The sequence below is a fragment of the Schistocerca nitens genome, chromosome 5 (genome assembly GCF_023898315.1).
Source record: "Schistocerca nitens isolate TAMUIC-IGC-003100 chromosome 5, iqSchNite1.1, whole genome shotgun sequence".
NCBI lineage: Eukaryota > Metazoa > Arthropoda > Insecta > Orthoptera > Acrididae > Schistocerca > Schistocerca nitens.
The window spans coordinates 441251522-441268245 of NC_064618.1; the positions used below are offsets into that span (position 1 = coordinate 441251522).

The following is a 16724-nucleotide window of genomic DNA, read 5'->3' on the forward strand; positions in this document are numbered from 1 at the left end:
TTAGAGAACCAGCATTTGAGGCTGACTGCAGTACAATTTTACTGCCGCCAACTTACATTTCGCGGATAGACCACAAAGATAAGATAAGAGAGATTAGGGCTTGTACAGAGGCATATAGGCAGTCATTTTTCCCTCGTTCTGTTTGGGTGTGGGACAGGGAGAGAAGATGCTAGTTGTGGTATGAGGTACGCTCTGCCATGCACCGTATGAGGGTTGCGGAGTATGGATGTAGATGTAGATGTAGATGTAGCGGCAACTGACTCCAGAGTTGTACAAAATAATGAAATATATAAACACAACACAAGGAAAAACTCAAATCTGCATGTTTTACGTACAAACACTCAACTGTGTAAAAGAGAGAGAGAGAGAGAGAGAGAGAGAGAGAGAGAGAGAGAGCGCTTTCCACATGGGCCTCCAACTGTTCAGCAATCTTGCCACTAGTATTAAGTCCATCAAAGACAACATAAAATTTAGCAAAGCTGTGAAGTCATACTTGTTGTGTCACTGTTTTTACTCTATAAATGAATACTTAGAACAATAATCTTGCTGTTTGTGTTAAATTGAAAACATTGAGCAATTGGAGTAAAGTAAACTTAACCAATCTTTGCAATATAATACCTTAGGATACTATATGTTAATATATGAAAACAATGTTAACTGATATTTTCTGACATCTGCAACACACCGTGTACCAACAGATCACATGGAATAATAAATAAATAGATACTTCATTCTCAATACACTATGGACAACTGCACGTTCAGCAGGTTAATTTAACTGTCGAAAGACATCCCTAGCAAAGAGGTTGAAAGCAATCGGGTAGATTGGGTTAGAATAAAATATCAAAGAAGTTGTGCTGGTGAGACTCATACATGTGCAGTGCTAACCCAAGAATAAATGTACATTAAATATAATCTATCCCAGAAACTATTCGGTATAGGGCATTTTTCCATATGAAGTTTTTTGCTTCAAGTGAGCATTTCAGTCATGTCCCTGAAGATTGATCATTCTTCCTGGGATTCTCTGTAGGTGTCTGGTTGTAAATTTAATGTGTTGTGGTAATTACTGACATCAGCAGCTTTCATATGGCACATCATAAGTGCATGTTGTATGATTGGTTAATTTGTAATTAATTTTTATAAACTGTTATAATTCAGACATTTATAACTTTGAAAGTATAAGCTTGAGGATCAGAATTAAAGTTGCAATGAGCTTCTCTCATCACCACAATATCTTTGGTGTATCTGTTTTTTTGAGCATATATGTAAGGCTTGTTACGGCTGTGGTCAGTCACAGCTTCCAAGCACACCTGTGCTTTCCCACACGACTGGCTAGCAGGCTCCACTTTGGCCAGCCAGCCACACCATCAGGTATACTCATCTCTGCCTTTCGTCTCACCATCAGCTGCTTGTAAGTGGAAGCCAAATGAGAAAGAGGCAGATGGGAAAATTAAGAAAACTGTTTATTATTTCAAAAGTAATCATGGTAACTGTTAATATATGTATTCCACTGAGAGACAAGATATCCATGCCTTCATGGAAAAATGTTTGCAGCTGCCTATGGAACCATGATTGTACCCAGGCATGCACACTTCTTCCAAAGCAAATTGATGGCCATGAATGTCTTTCTTCAGGGCTGTAAATAAGTGAAACTTGCATGGAGAGGGATCAGGATTGTGTGGAGGAAGAGTAAGGGACTCCCCAATGAAATTTCTGTAGCGGAGTTGAAACAACCTTGGCTGTGTGTTGGCATGCATTATCCTGCAACAGAATCGTGCCTTCAATCAACATTCTTGGGTGCTTGGACTTGGTGCACTTCAGTTTTTGCAAAGTTTCCATGTACCATTGTGTGTTAATTGTGGCACTGTGTTCTAGAAAGCCAAAAACAACAGGGCCTTGCAGTTGAAGAAAAACTTTGTGTTTCCCTGAGCTGGGGTGCACGGCTTTGGATTTTTTCAGTAGGGGTGTACCCATCTTCTTCCATTCTTGGCTCTGACACTCACCAGCTCCAAATGATGACACCATGTTTCATTTTCCATGGCAATATGGGACAGGAAACAAATTCTTCATTATGATACTGTTCCAGGAGCTGCAGTGATGTCAACATCCTGTTCAATTTCTGGTCGGTCCTCCTTCAAGCTGTGGGAAACCCACTATGATCAGATTTTACAGAACTTCAGATGCTCTGTCATGATGTTATGAGCAGTACTGACTGATGCTCTACATGAGCCACAAGTCTTCTACTATCCATCATCGATCATTTCTGATGGCAGCATCCACCAGAGCAGTGAGAGAAGGGCTAATAACTTTTTGATAATGCGGAACCACAGTCATAATATATTTCTTTAAAGTCAGTACTGCCATTAGACTGTTGTTTATTTACAATTTACAGTTACATTTGACACTTACACAATCATGATTTCAGCTACAAAGCGCCATTATCAAGTGTTTTAAGTGTTATAAACTGCCTAAGATGGCTTACTGTCGTATTAAAATACACTATTAGACACATTGTCTAAGAGTCGATATTTCTGGCAGAGCCTACTGCTTTGTTTCATTACTGAGTACACCATCTTGACTTTAAAGAGAAGGGCTAATGACACAGTGAGCCTCTCCTGGCCGACTGCTGTGTTCCAGTGACACCCGTCCTTGTCAAAACAATTCATCCCATGCGAACATACATGCTCATGGCGTACTGTGTTCACTATACAAAGCAGGCATTCGGGTATAAATTTCACTTCCTTACACTCCATCTACAGTTAAAAATGGCTCTATTCCTTGATGTTCCTCTTTCCCAGCCCCACAGTGAAGTTGAAAGCATGATGAGCATGTCTAATAGACACGTGGCACAGCAGTTAACATTCATACTGTACCTGTGTTACCAACATCCACCACATGCTCATTAAATAGTCTGTCTCATTTTCATTTGACTGCCTTTATTCATAAAGTTCCTTGTGAGTGGAGTTTTCTTTCTACAGAATTCTGAGTCCACATATCTTCATGAATTTCAGAGTACAGAATATGACAGATAGTCAATCTAATTAGATTTTGACTTTTTGGAGTGGAACACCTAAAAAGCTTAAACAAATTCTGAACTATTGAAAATACTACAAAACTGTTTTCAGAATGTATTTGCACCACAAAATACCCTACAACACTAAAATTTTACTCGTACTACTTGAATGACTTGACTGTATCTTGTGAATTTAGAGAGAATTTGAATAGTATAACATATCCACAAATTGGTATCCAAAAATATTAGGTTGGTGCAAAATTTTGTAGCATTTTTGTTTTGCATGTTATTCTAGTTGCAATGGCTGATTGCTACGGGTTTATTTATGGATTCAGTTTTTATTTATAATTCACTGTTGCTGTTTAAGTGTCCATGTTGTCATTTGGAGATAGTGAGTGGAGCTGTGGATGCTAGGAAATGGAGTGACAAGTGTAGAAATCAGAGCATTACCGACATATTCTTCTGTTAGAGTTCAGCAGAACAGTGACAGTAGTGGAGGTAACCAAAAACACTTGCACCATCTATGGGTATAATGTCATTGGACAGCACAACAAGAAAACGAATTTCTCGTTTTGAGGAGGATTGTTTTGACATTACTGACTCTCCACATTCAGGAAGACCTTCACAGTTTCATGAAGATTGTTTAAATGCATTAATCTATAATGATCCATGTCAGTGTACCCAAGAACTGGCTGGACTGGCGAGATGCTGGAGTTGGTGGTTGTGTGTGTGTGTGTGTGTGTGTGTGTGTGTGTGTGTGTGTGTGTGAGTGAGAGAGAGAGAGAGAGAGAGAGAGAGAGAGAGAGAGAGAGAGGTGTGCTTGCTTGTGCACATGCACATCTTTCTTTACTGACAAAGGCTGTGGCTACATGTGAGTGTCTGTTAATCATGCCTGTCTGCAACTTGACATGTCGTCTTTATGGGAAGTAGTAATCTATCTTTTCCTACATTGTCTATTTCGAACAGCTTTCAAGGAACTTCCTGTCTGGCTGAAAATGTGCTCTGAACGTGGCTGAATGACTCCTTCACCTCAACTCTGTGATTTCTACAGTTGTGGAATAAAAAAGTTACCCCAGCATTGCCAGGCTGTTATAAATAGTGAAATAGAGTAGATTATTGATGACTAAAGTCTCTGTTATGTTTCTGTTGTGTTTATTAAACTTATGGAAAAATGCTATGAACTTATGAATCAACCTAACGTATGGGTCTTGCTATGGTTAGTGTGAGGGATTATCAAATTACACAGTGTGATATGAGGAGAGCTACAAGTTAGCATGCACATGCACAGAGTATGGAGAATTCCCTAACCATTGATGTCAGGAATTTCATGATAGCTTCCCAACAAGCTGAATAGCAATAGACATGTAAAATGGTAAGTAAATACACTAGAGGACTGTAGCATGTGTTTTACTAACAAACTGAAAATAGCAAAGATAACCTGCTTACATTCCAAAATAAATTTTACATCTGTGTTGAAGTGTGTGCTGATTTGAAACTTCCTGGCAGATTAATACTGGAACCTGGGAAAGACAAAAGTCTCAGGTTTGAGTCCTGGCCCAGCATGCAGTTTTATTCTATCAAGAAGTTTACATATCTTGTTGTTGTAAAAACCTAGAATTATTTTTAAGTGGTTATGGTATTGTTTAATACAAATTTTAAACATTGTATATTTTAATAAGTTAAAATGAAGTTTTATTTCTGGTTACCAGTATTTATTTTACATATATGTTTGTTCTGTGCACATTGCTGTAATCATCAATTTTTTTTAATTTTTCTGTTGCTGCATTTATGCACACAATGGCCAACAATGTCGTGTTTTGCATTTCTTTGGCACTGGAGCTTAATTTCTGTGCCATATTCAGTCTGCCATTCTCTGTTTTAGGTAACCCATGTTGATAACCCATGTTACACTATGTTTTGACCATTCTTCGATGTTAGCCTGCACCATTACAATGTTCACATTCTCAACAGCGGTTTGCGTACAGTGCGGAAAAGTTGTTTTAAGGCCAGGCACACATTCCTTGTAATTTTTTATATGTGTTTCTGTGTGTATCGAAATAATACTGCAAAAATTTTATGACATCTGTTCTTTTTGTGCAATTGTTTGTAGTAAATAAATCTGTTCTCATCTTACATTTATACTATATTAATTGGGTGATAACTATTTGTTGACAGATGTTATTCACATGTCAGGAAAAGGACATCTTCAAGACAATAAGTCTGTAGCAGGCATGAACGCGTAAGTATGTAAAATTACGGAGAGAAGGCACAGTTCATAATGTTACTGACTGAAACACTAAAAGTAGAAAATAATAATCCTTCTAGTTTTTAGAACTATATGTTCCTTTTTCAATGAAAAAAGGTATGTTTGTTGGAGGAAAGTCAGAGCCCTATCCTCCCACCCTCAGTTCACATGTTCCCTTGGTTGAGAAAGATTCGCATCTGCCTGATTCAAGGAGAGGGAGGCAAATATGAAGGGGAAAAGCATCAGATTGAGTAAGTACATTGTTAAGCACTATGCCAGTTTCAGTGGGGAGATAATGGAAGGGACAAGTGAAAGGTAAATATTGAATTAAAGACAGAGATAAAAAGAAGAGAGAATTTTGCAAGTAAAGTTAAAAAAAAATAAATAAATAAAATAAAATAACAAGGAATCAAAGGGAGACTGGCTGAGCGCTAAGTCGGCGGCTGGCGCGCAGCCAAGATGTCCTTGAGCCGCCTTATCGGCGGGGTCAAAGGTCAAGCGCTCAGAGCGCTGACGTAACATGCTGTTGCAAACTCTATGCCGACAGATTCTAGATGTACCCTTGTCCGGTTTTAAGCTACGCTACAGATCAATTTATTTATGAAAATACATTTCCTATTCATTTTTATTTCATCCTTACCCCTTCTGCTGTTAAATTAATTGACTGGTAGACTTTAAACTGAAAGTTTGCCTACCTGTACCTTCCGTGTTCTGGTGACCCTACTGCACACTTTCTGTGCTGACACGGGCTGCTTGATCAGCACCTGGCTGTGTGAGATCGACCAGTGGGGTACATATCCACTGGAGGAAAAGAAAGGAGGATAGATTGGAAATGTGAAAATGTGTGCCATAATTAGGGAAAGATGCTGCACCTGCTTTCCTTTACACTGTGCACCCCCCCAATTCTGTGTTTGGAATAATTTTTCTGCCCTTGTAGACATGCATACATTTCCTATTCATTTTTATTTCATCCTTACCCCTTCTGCTGTTAAATTAATTGACTGGTAGACTTTAAACTGAAAGTTGGAATTCCATTTCTTCACTCAAGTATCTGCAAGCCCTACTTTAGTATGTATTGTTTCAGTAACTTTTTTCTTCTGTTCCAGTATTTTTATGTGCTTTTCTCTTTCACCTCTGGATCCATATTTGCATTACGCTGTGTGTCTCCTTTCTAACTCTGACTTGTTATCTACCTTGTACACCACTTCGAACTTCTCAAGCCTCATTTGTTACAGGAATTTCAGTGTTAATTTTCATATTTTTTCCTGTATTGTCTCCCTTAGTGCATTTTCATGAACAACATTATCATTAGTGAAACTAAACTTCTAATTTTTGTTGTTTATATGTCCCATAACTCTGACGCGAGAGCATTTCCACTCAAGTTAGAGAGGGTTCTTGATTCACTTCATAGTGTTTTTTTTTTTTTTTTCCAACTAGGGTGCAGAGGAACAGTAGCACAGCCATAGGCAATATTTTTATTCATTCTTCATTATTAGACAGGCATTCTGTTCGTAAAAGGGTGAATGACCTTTCAGACCGTGATGCACAAATTTTAAGACTAAAAGGATTTTGTACTCAAATAAATGTCACATATATTTACAAATTATGTAGGAATGGCAGTAGAGAGTTTCTTAAACCTCGTCAAGAACAGGAGTGGCAGGATGTTTATAGTGCTTATAACATAACGACAAATGTAATGTGTTCCTTAACACATTTCTCATGCTCTGTGACAGTTGCTTTCCATTAGAATGTTCTAAACGAGGTACTAGCAGTAAAAGGCAGCCTGTGTAGCTGACAAGTGGGATAAGGTTATCATGTAGAACAAAGTGGGAATTATATCAGAACATTGGAAGTAGTCACAATCAAGCTACAGTAGCCCATTACGCACAGTATGATAAGGTACTTAAAAATGTTATGAGGAAGACAGAGTATGTAGTATGCAAATAGAGTAGCTAATTCATAGGATAAAATTAAAACCATGTGGTTAGTTGTGAAGGAAGTGGCTGGTCAGCAACCAGCACATGGCCGACGATATAAAGTCAGTTTGTAGTAAAAATACTTCTGTTACTGATAAATCAGATATATGGATAGTATTTAATAATAATTTTCTGAGTATTGCTGGTGAATTAAACAAAAATTTAGTTTCTACAGGGAATCATATAACTCTCTTGGCAAATACCTTTCCAAGATTGATGTCTGAAATACTCCTCTGTAATACAGACAAAGGGGAGATTGCTTCAGTAATTAAATCACTCAAGACTAAGGAATCTCATGGATATGATGGAGTGCCTAGCAAAATATTAAAGTACTGTGCTGCACATATTAGCCCTGTACTTAGTTATATTTGTAATTTTTCCTTTAGGAATGTTCAGTTTCCTGAACGATTAACATACCCAGTAGCAAAACTGCTTTATAAAAAGGGAGAAAGGTATAATATAGACCATTTTAGACATATTTCTATGCTGTCAGTGTTTGCAAAGTTGTTGAAAGGGATGTGTATATAAGGATAATTGACCATTTTATATCACATAATTTGCTGTCAAATGTACAGTTCAGCTTTAGAAGTCATTTAAAAACTGAAAATGCTGTGTTCTCTTTTCTCTGTGAGTTACTGGATGGGTTAAACAAAAGGTTTCAAATGCTAGACATATTTTTTTATTTAACTAAGGCATTTGATTGTGTTGATCTCGAAATATTGGTCCAGGAGCTTTACCGTTATGGAATACGGGGAGCAGCTTACAATTGGTTCACCTCTTACTTTAGCAACAAACAGCAAAAGGTCATTATTCACAGTGTTGAGAATGGCTGTGATGTGGGGTCTGAGTGGTGTATAGTCAAGTGGGGGGGGGGGGGGGGTGCCCTAGGGATCAGTGTTGGGGCCACTCCTGTTCCTTATTTATATAAATGATATGCCCCTTAGTATTAGGGTAATTCTAAAATATTTCTGTTTGCTGATGACACTAGCTTGGTAGTAAAGGATGTTGTGTGCAGTAGTGCTCAGTTTCAAATAGTGCAGTTCATGACATAAGTTCATGGCTTGTAGAAAATAAACTAATGCTAAGTCACAGAAAGACTCAGTTTTTACAGTTTCTAACACACAGTTCAACAAAACCTGATGGTTTAATTTAAACAGAATGTGCATATGATTATTGAAACTGAACAGTTCAAATTTCTGGGTGTTCAGATAGATAGTAAACTGTCATGGAAAGCCCACTTGCAGGATCTTGTTCAAAGACTTAATGCTGTCATTTTTACTATTGGAACAGTATCTGAAGAAAGTGATCATTCAACATGAAAATTGGTCTACTTTGCTAATTTTCATTCTCTTATGTCGTATGGTATTATATTTTGGGGTAATTTCTCTCATTCTAAAAGGATATTTTTGGCTCAGAAACAGGTGGTTTGGGCCTTGTTCTGGGTATTTTGATGTTGGCCTCTCAATATATATATATATATATATTCTTTAGTATTGTTTCTTGTTAACAATATCAGCTTATTCCCAAGAATAAGCAGCTTTCACTCAGTTAATACTTGGCAGAAATCCAACCTGCATTTGGATCGGACTTCCTTAATGCTTGTGCAGAAAGGTGTGCAGTATACTGCTGGATCCATTTTCAGTAACCTACCACAAGAATTCAAAAATCTTAGCAATAGTCCATGCATTTTCAAATCGAAACTGAAGAGTTTCCTCCTGGGTCACTCCTATTCTGTTGAGGAGTTTTGAAAAATTAAGCTGATTCTAATGTTATATTGTTGATTGCATTTACTTAAACTTATGGCTTGACTTTTTGGGTTCATAAACATTTTATTTTTATCTGTAATTACTTTTATGTTGTAATTTAATGTACTGACATGTTCCACGACTTTGAAGATTTGCTCCTCAGTTTGGTCCTACAGAACTTGATGTGTGAATAAATAATTTAAAAAAAATAATAAGTCCCCTTTTTTCTCTCCCTTTCCAGGCAAAGAAGTTCCAAAGTTCGAGTCTTCCCCCCTTTCGTGTATTTCTTTGCAGCTTGTGCTGCATTTTTGAGTTTTATGTTGTTGTACATTAACTTTTGACTACATGTTGACTTGTTGCCACTGTGTATGGAAATTTGTGCCACAGACACACAAAGGAGAAAGGAGGCTGTGACGGGAAGGAGGTTTGAGGAAGGGTGGCTGATGGTTGGGGTGAAGGGACTTCAGATACATGGGATAGGATTGTGGCATGGGCAGTGACAAGTGAGCAGCAAGCAGGGTTAGTTGTGTACAGTTCACTCTACAATGACAATGGATTGGGAGGGGGACACACAGTTGAAGAGGGGAGACTTCAGGGGAGAGGGTGCAGGGTGAGTGAAGTTAGTGTCCTGGAACAGGGGTAGAGTTAGGGATTGGTCAGGGGGCTAGCTGAGATTGAGGCCAGGAGGACTGTGGGACTGAAGATTTTATTGGAAGGACAACTCCCATTTACACACTTCAAAAAAGCAGTTTCTGGAGAAGGGGGATTAATTATCCAGATGATATGGATTGTGAAACAGACACTGAAATAGAGCACATGCCGAGCAGCATGTTCTGCCACGGGATGGTCAACTCTGGTCTAGTCCACAGTTTGGAAGTGGCCATTCATTTTTGTAGGTGTCTTATTGGTGGACATGCCCACATGAAATGCCTTGCGGAAATAGAAAACAGAAGCCATATATGATAAGCGTGCTTTCACTGTTCCTCATTTCTGGACACGAAGATAAATAGTTGAAGCCCTGGCGAAGGATTTGGTTCAGTTGTTCCAGTGTAGGGTGATATTGGGTGTTGAGGGGTTACGTCTTTGTTGATGGTTCTTGGGGATGTTTGAAGGTTAGGCATGTGTGAGTCTGTGGCAAGGAAAATCCATCTGCGGAGAAGGTGTGATGGATGTGCGTGTCTATGAAGGCCTTAGTAAGACTGTCAGCATACTTGGCAAGAGGTTTTGTTGTCACTATAAATGAGCCATCCATCAGTGACCAGGCTATATTTAGGTGATGATTTTTTTTTTTTTTTGGCGGGAATGACAGTTAGTGAGATTGATATGGATAGATGTTTGAATGAAGCCATCAGATGGTAAGAGGTCAACTGCCAGGAAGGTGGCAGGTTGGGCTATGGGAGAGATGGTGTTTCAGTCCTGTGTAAAAGTGTTACCTCAGTCCAAGACTGAGTTCCATCATTTTGGACTTATCAAAGAGTTACTCTCCTTCTTCTTGAGTCTAAGGATGTGCAAGCAGCCACAGCCAACAAAAAGGTGGGAGCCCCTCCGCTGCCTTGGGGGCTGAGTTCCTACAGTGGGAGCACTTTCTAGCCACCAATTCCTCCAACCAAATTCCAACATTGAATCTTGTGTCTCCCAGTTCATACCACTAACCAAACATGACCCTGTCCAGCTCCTGCCTAACCTATCCCTGGTTAGCATCCAGGAATCCTTTATTTACAATTTCTCTGTGACCAACTTTTTAGGTTCCTTCCCAGACTCCTTACATATTTCTCAGTGGAGGAGAGAACAGCTGTCCACAAACTCAAGATAGACCCTGATTTAATCTTCCTTCATACAAAAAGGTTCTGCCACTATTGTGATGAAGCACAGTTACTGCCAGACAGAAGGCATCTGTCACCTGTCTGACTGCTCTATTTACAAACCCTGCCATAATGATCTCTGCCCAGAAGTCAAATGTAACATCCAGTTGTCACTCAAATCATTAGCCTCATCACAATATATCTCACCCAAATCCATCTCCTCATCTCTTTGCACCCCATATTCCACATGCTTTCCAAAATCCTGAAAACCATCAATCCTCAGTGCCCTATTCTAGCAAGGTATTTGACTAACACTTCCAATCAATTGTCATCCCTCCACACGAAACACTAATTCCCATATAGCCTGGCCACCAGTGGAAGGTGCATCTGCAGTGATGAGAAATCCCTTGCCTGCTGTACTGAAGATCTTGCTAGGGCCTTCACAGATAGGCACATCCACCAGATCCATAGACAGATCCATAGACAGATTTTGTGCATAATATTCTGATACATCTCTAAACTGCCAACCAACCCCAAGTACCAGTGGCAAAGCAACCCTCCCCCTCATCACCCAGCATCAGCCCAGACTGGGACAACTCAGCCATATCTTTCTCCAGGTATTTATCAAAGTGCCCAGAAATGAAGAACATCCTACCCACAAGTCTTTATGCTACACTCTCTCCCAAGCTGTCATCATATGGGTCATTCCCCTGTGGAAAACCCAGGTGCAAGACCTGTCCTATACACCCATCCAGCAAATTCTGTTCCAGTTAGTCCTGTTGTAGGCTTATGCTGTCAGATTCAGGGCCACCTGTTAAAGCAGTCATGTCGTATATCAATTCTGCTGCAATTTCTGCACAGTGTTTTTTGTGTATGCATGTCAACCAACCAGCGTCCACCCAGGAGTGGCCACTGCGGCATTTACTACTCAGTGCTCGAACATACTACTGAATAAATGTTAGATTTCAATGGATGGTACATCTCTACAATCCGTTGAGTCGTTACCTTTACTCCCTCAATTTCCACCAGAAAGTTCTGTTACCATGTTTATACCTAATTAAGATCACTGATAGACATTTGCTGCACTTGGCAGTGTTTATGAATGGTTGCATTCTCCTCTACTCCCATAAAAAAGTAGAAAAATATCTTCCCCCACAGTTTCACAGTTTGTCTGGAAGTGTGGTACTTCAAACATTTCATATCAGTGTCAGTTTTATACTGATTGTAATCAGATTCAATCAGAGCTATTGATTGAACAATCCTCAGTGGCAGAAATGAGATAATGCAAAGTCTTGAATGAGAAATATACACTTATTTTGCGCACACACACACGCGCGCGCGCGCGCGCCCACACAACACACACACACACACACACACACACACACACACACACACACACGATGATATATATAGGGTGGGGGGGCGGGGCGCTTCTATGTCTGACAAAGGACTTTGATAGCTTAGTCTACTTTGAAATGTACTTTAAATATAGAAGTGACATTATTTATGTATGACACTAAGGTGCTGTTCGGTTTATTCTTTATGGTGCATGTCTGCTGCTCAGTGACTCCTGTATGTAGTGATCTGCAACCTATCCTAATTCATTGTTGTCATTCCATCTCAGATTTTCCATTGTTCAATAGTTAAAAGGTGGAATGAAAAACAAAAGTTAGCTATTTCAGCAGACGTCTCCACTCAGTCTTCTCTGTTCAGAAAATATATTAAACATAAGTAATGTTCTGTCCTCATAACAACTGTTCAAATTGTATTTTAATTAAGCAGGTTTTTCTCAGGGCATCAAGGTAAACAGAAAATTTAATCATTAAAATGTTAAAATGTAGTATGATATTTGTCTCTCTTCATTTTTAGACCAATAATAAATAGTTTAATCCAATCATAATTATTTAAAATAGTTGCATGCCTTTTAATAAACTTGTGGTGGGAAACTGCAATGTGCTAAGATTATTTTGGACACAGTTTTAGTATGTACCAAGGTTGTTATGCTCGTGTTTTGTGGAAGTATCTGGATTATTATACAGAGTTTCTTGTGACTAATATGGATGACACTTTCAAATTTCTGTGTCCAGTTAATCGCAATTAAAATGTTGCAGCACTCGGGTAATAGAGGCAGCAGGAAGTGCTAACTCATCGCCTCATTTTGGTAGATATGCTGCCCACAAACCAGAGTCTACTGTTGGAAAGGTACAAACCTGCTTTAATATTAGTCTAACAGTAAACTTTAATATAACACCCAGCAGAATTTTATTCAAAATATACACACACATTTGTAAAAATTGGAATACTAAGAAGGATACAAATGACTGAATCAAGCTTACTCTGCCATTAAATTATGTAACAGTACTGAAACTATTCATATTACAGATCTATACGTAATATTCGAATTTTATAATTTAGTATAATATGAAGCCTCCATTCATTGCAGTGAAAGTATCCACACTGTGACATTGAATCAAATTGTATGTAGAAATTTTCCTGGGGAATCTCTCTCTACATAGTTTGTATAAGAGTCAACAAATGACCATCAGTGGTCACTGGAGGACTTTGATGGACAAATTGCCAACCAACCATATCCCAGATATGTTCAGTGGGTGATGTTGGGCAAATATGCCAGCTAATGCAGCAGTGATATATAAATTTCTTTTTGCTGAAATGTGGCATATGGGACATTTTGTATCTGATAGTGATTCAGAATCCCTGCCTAGCACGGATGTGGACATTCAAAGATAGCAACAACTGTGGGCTGCCATTGGATATGGAACCACCACCGAGATACACGTGTCACGTGGCACCACAATGGTGGTTGTTTGCTGCTGAGCCTGTGGCCCAGGCTTGCCATGTGGCTCATTCCTTCCTGTACATTGTAGCCATTCATATCACACCACTGCACGCCAAGTTGACTTAGTTTGTTGTTACTGATTTGAAACTGTTACATTGCTAAGCCGATTTCACCATGTCCCAGACTAGTTAGTTCTTCATTCAGTTCATGTCAGCCGCGGACTTACAGGAACACTTGTTCATTCTCTGTTATTCAGTATAATCACCAAAACAAGTGACAATAAACAGTTTCTACCCTCGCAATGCAGGATAGAAAACTGGCGATGAGCACTTTCTTACCGTGCCATTTAAAGTAGAACCATGGATCCTGAGTTTGTCAAGTTGTTGCAGCAGCAGCAGGAATAGCACATGTTGGTGTTACAGTTTCTCCAACAAGTGGCAGCCACTGTTTCCACACATCTCTCTCTGCCACTCGCTTCCTTCAGTGAGGCAAGCAAGAGTTGGAAGGTCTATTTATGGCATTTCGAACTGCACTGCAAGGCATGTCAAACTGATGTTCCTGAGTGCCATTGTGTGCTGTTACTGTCATCTAGTAGTAAGTTGTACAAAGTGGTGCAAAAATTACTTCCACTCTTGGACCCCTATGCTTTGCTGACTGAATGCTAGTCACCAAATGCACATCGTAGCATCTAGGCTCAAGTTCAATCTGCATATTAAGCAAAGTAAACAGTCCTATGCGGTATGGGCTGCTGATTTATAAGGCTTATATCACAAGTGTGATTTTTACTTGTCAAAAGTGTGGTGTGTCTTAACCAGATCCGTTAATTCAGGATGTTACAATCCACCTGGCTCTGGATCATGAGGTGTGCAAAGGCTTTAGAAACATCAAATCCTTCATTGCAAGATGTGTTAAAAATTGGTAAGGCACATAAAGTGATTGCCTCAGCCCAAGCTCTCTTTGATGATTCTTCTGGTTTCCATGTTGTTAATAGTATTAGTCATCATCATACTCTTTGATCAACTGATGACTCTGTCAAGGTTATCATCTGATTTACTGAGCTCTTGTGCGTCTGGTAGTCTGCCATAGGATTCAGTAGTTAATGCTTCTTTACACTATGAATTGGCAGGTGCTCAAAGATGGAAGCACTTGCTTCACTGTTGAGGTGTCCTGAAGCAAGCAGTGGCTCCTGACGAATTTCCCTCCCCATAATTATATGAGGACCCCAACACAAGTCATGCCATCAAATCATGTCCAGAGTGTGGCCCTCATCATCTCTGGCATCACTGCCCATACCATGATGTTGCCTGTTTTGCTTACTGCAAGCCAGGACACCTCACGAGTGACTGCTTTGGCTGGTGGGTGTCAACTTCCATCACTAGCTTGCTGCACACAATCCTGCCACTGTAAGGAACATCAGACAGGGTGCAGTGTATCATACTGCTATTGGACATCAAGGGGGTGATGGCAGAATTCCAGTTGAACACCGATGCAGCCATGTTCTTAATCAATGGGGATACTTACTGGCACATTGGCTCCCCGTCACTGTGTCCACTGTGGCACAAAGTGGTGATGTACCATGGCCATTTGATGGTACTGCGGGATCAAATCATGGTGCAAGCTAAGTACAAAAAGATAGCTCGGCAACTAACCTTGCATGTAGCTAATTCTTAGATGACTACTAACATTTTTAGTCTTGATGCTTTTGCACTTTTCGGGTTCCATATTCAGAATCAGGGGAATCTAATTTCTAAGGTGATTCCATTCATGGAACTGGATGTGTTGTGCAAAACTTCCAAACAGGTGTTTGAACCTTCTTTAGGTTGTGCTATGAATTTTCAGGCGCACACCTCTTTGAAGCATTTGGCAGTGCCCAAATTCTGTAGATCCCACCAGATACCCTTTACCATGCGCAATCAAGTTAAGGCAGAACTCGACAGATTGCAGAATACTTGTGTTATCTCCCCAGTGTTGTGTAAATAGTGGATAACACCTGTGATGTTGTACAAAAGCCTAATGGGTTACATCGGATCAGTGGCGCTTTTAAATCACTCATTAATGTCTGAGCATGTTGATTTGTACCCAATTCCTAGGCAAGAGAAATTGTCAGCTAAATTGGCTGGAAGTCAGTGTTTTTCAAAAGTTTATCTCGCTGACGCATATTTTCATTTACCTGTTGATAAGATCACAAAACAGTTTCTATTGATTAATGTGCCATTCAATATGTACAGATATAAGATAGCCATTTGGGACTACGAATGCTCCCACAATTTTTCAGAGATATCGAGACAGTTCATTCAAGGCATCTTTAATTGTGTCATGTATTTGGATGATTTGTTAGGTATGGAGGCCACGCGGGAACAACACTCACACTATTTACAACTGTTGTTTGATCAGCTGTAAGCCGAAGGTCTATGTTGTCATCTTACCAAGCGTAGTTTTTTTCAACCCAGGGTCAAGTGTTTTGGTCACAGTTCGAGTAAACATGAGTTTACACCCACCCAAGATCATGTAATTACTATTATTAATTTACTGGTGCCTCAGAATCATAAAAAATTGCATTTTCCAGGTGGAATCAATTATTATGCCAAGTTCATTCTAAAAGCTGCTCGTATTTCCCACCCACTTAACCAGTTACATAAAATGGGCACTCTATTTGTGTGGTCGGAAGCGTGTGAATGGGCATTTGTGCAGCTTTGTTCCTTAGGATGGGTTCTTGTTTGGAAATGTTCCAGCTGGGCGAATGGTTAACAATAGCCACAGATGCATCCGATTGTGTTGTTGGTGCCTTCCTATTGCATAAATTTGCCGATGGCATGGGACAGCCTATCGCATTTGTGTCTAAGACGAGATGTTGAACTAAGCACAGCAAGATTATTTACAGATTGAAAAAGAGCCATGGGCCATCATTTTTGCTGTCTGGAAGTTCCATGTCTGCCTCTGTGGTACCAAGTTTCAGCTGATTATGGATCACAGGCCCATGCTATCTTTGTTGGACCCCCATGCAAAACTTCCGGACAAAATGTTGCAATAGCTGCAGTAGTGGGCATTGTTTCTTAGTTATTATATACACTACCATGCCGATTTCTACAGACATGAAACACTGTTTTTGCCTTGGACATAAACCAGCTGCACACCCTTCATGAGTTT

The 16724-nt window shown here is 39.6% G+C and overlaps 1 protein-coding gene across 2 annotated transcripts in view; it reads left to right on the top strand.

Moving 5' to 3' along the window:
• LOC126259360 (alpha-tubulin N-acetyltransferase-like) overlaps positions 1-16724 on the top strand; it is a 113032-nt gene that overhangs the window by 47128 nt on the left and 49180 nt on the right. For both annotated transcript variants that reach the window (XM_049956095.1, XM_049956096.1), the window contains exons 5-6: positions 5188-5251; positions 12892-12982. In XM_049956095.1, the coding sequence (XP_049812052.1) occupies positions 5188-5251; positions 12892-12982 (155 nt within the window). The remainder of the gene's footprint in view (positions 1-5187; positions 5252-12891; positions 12983-16724) is intronic.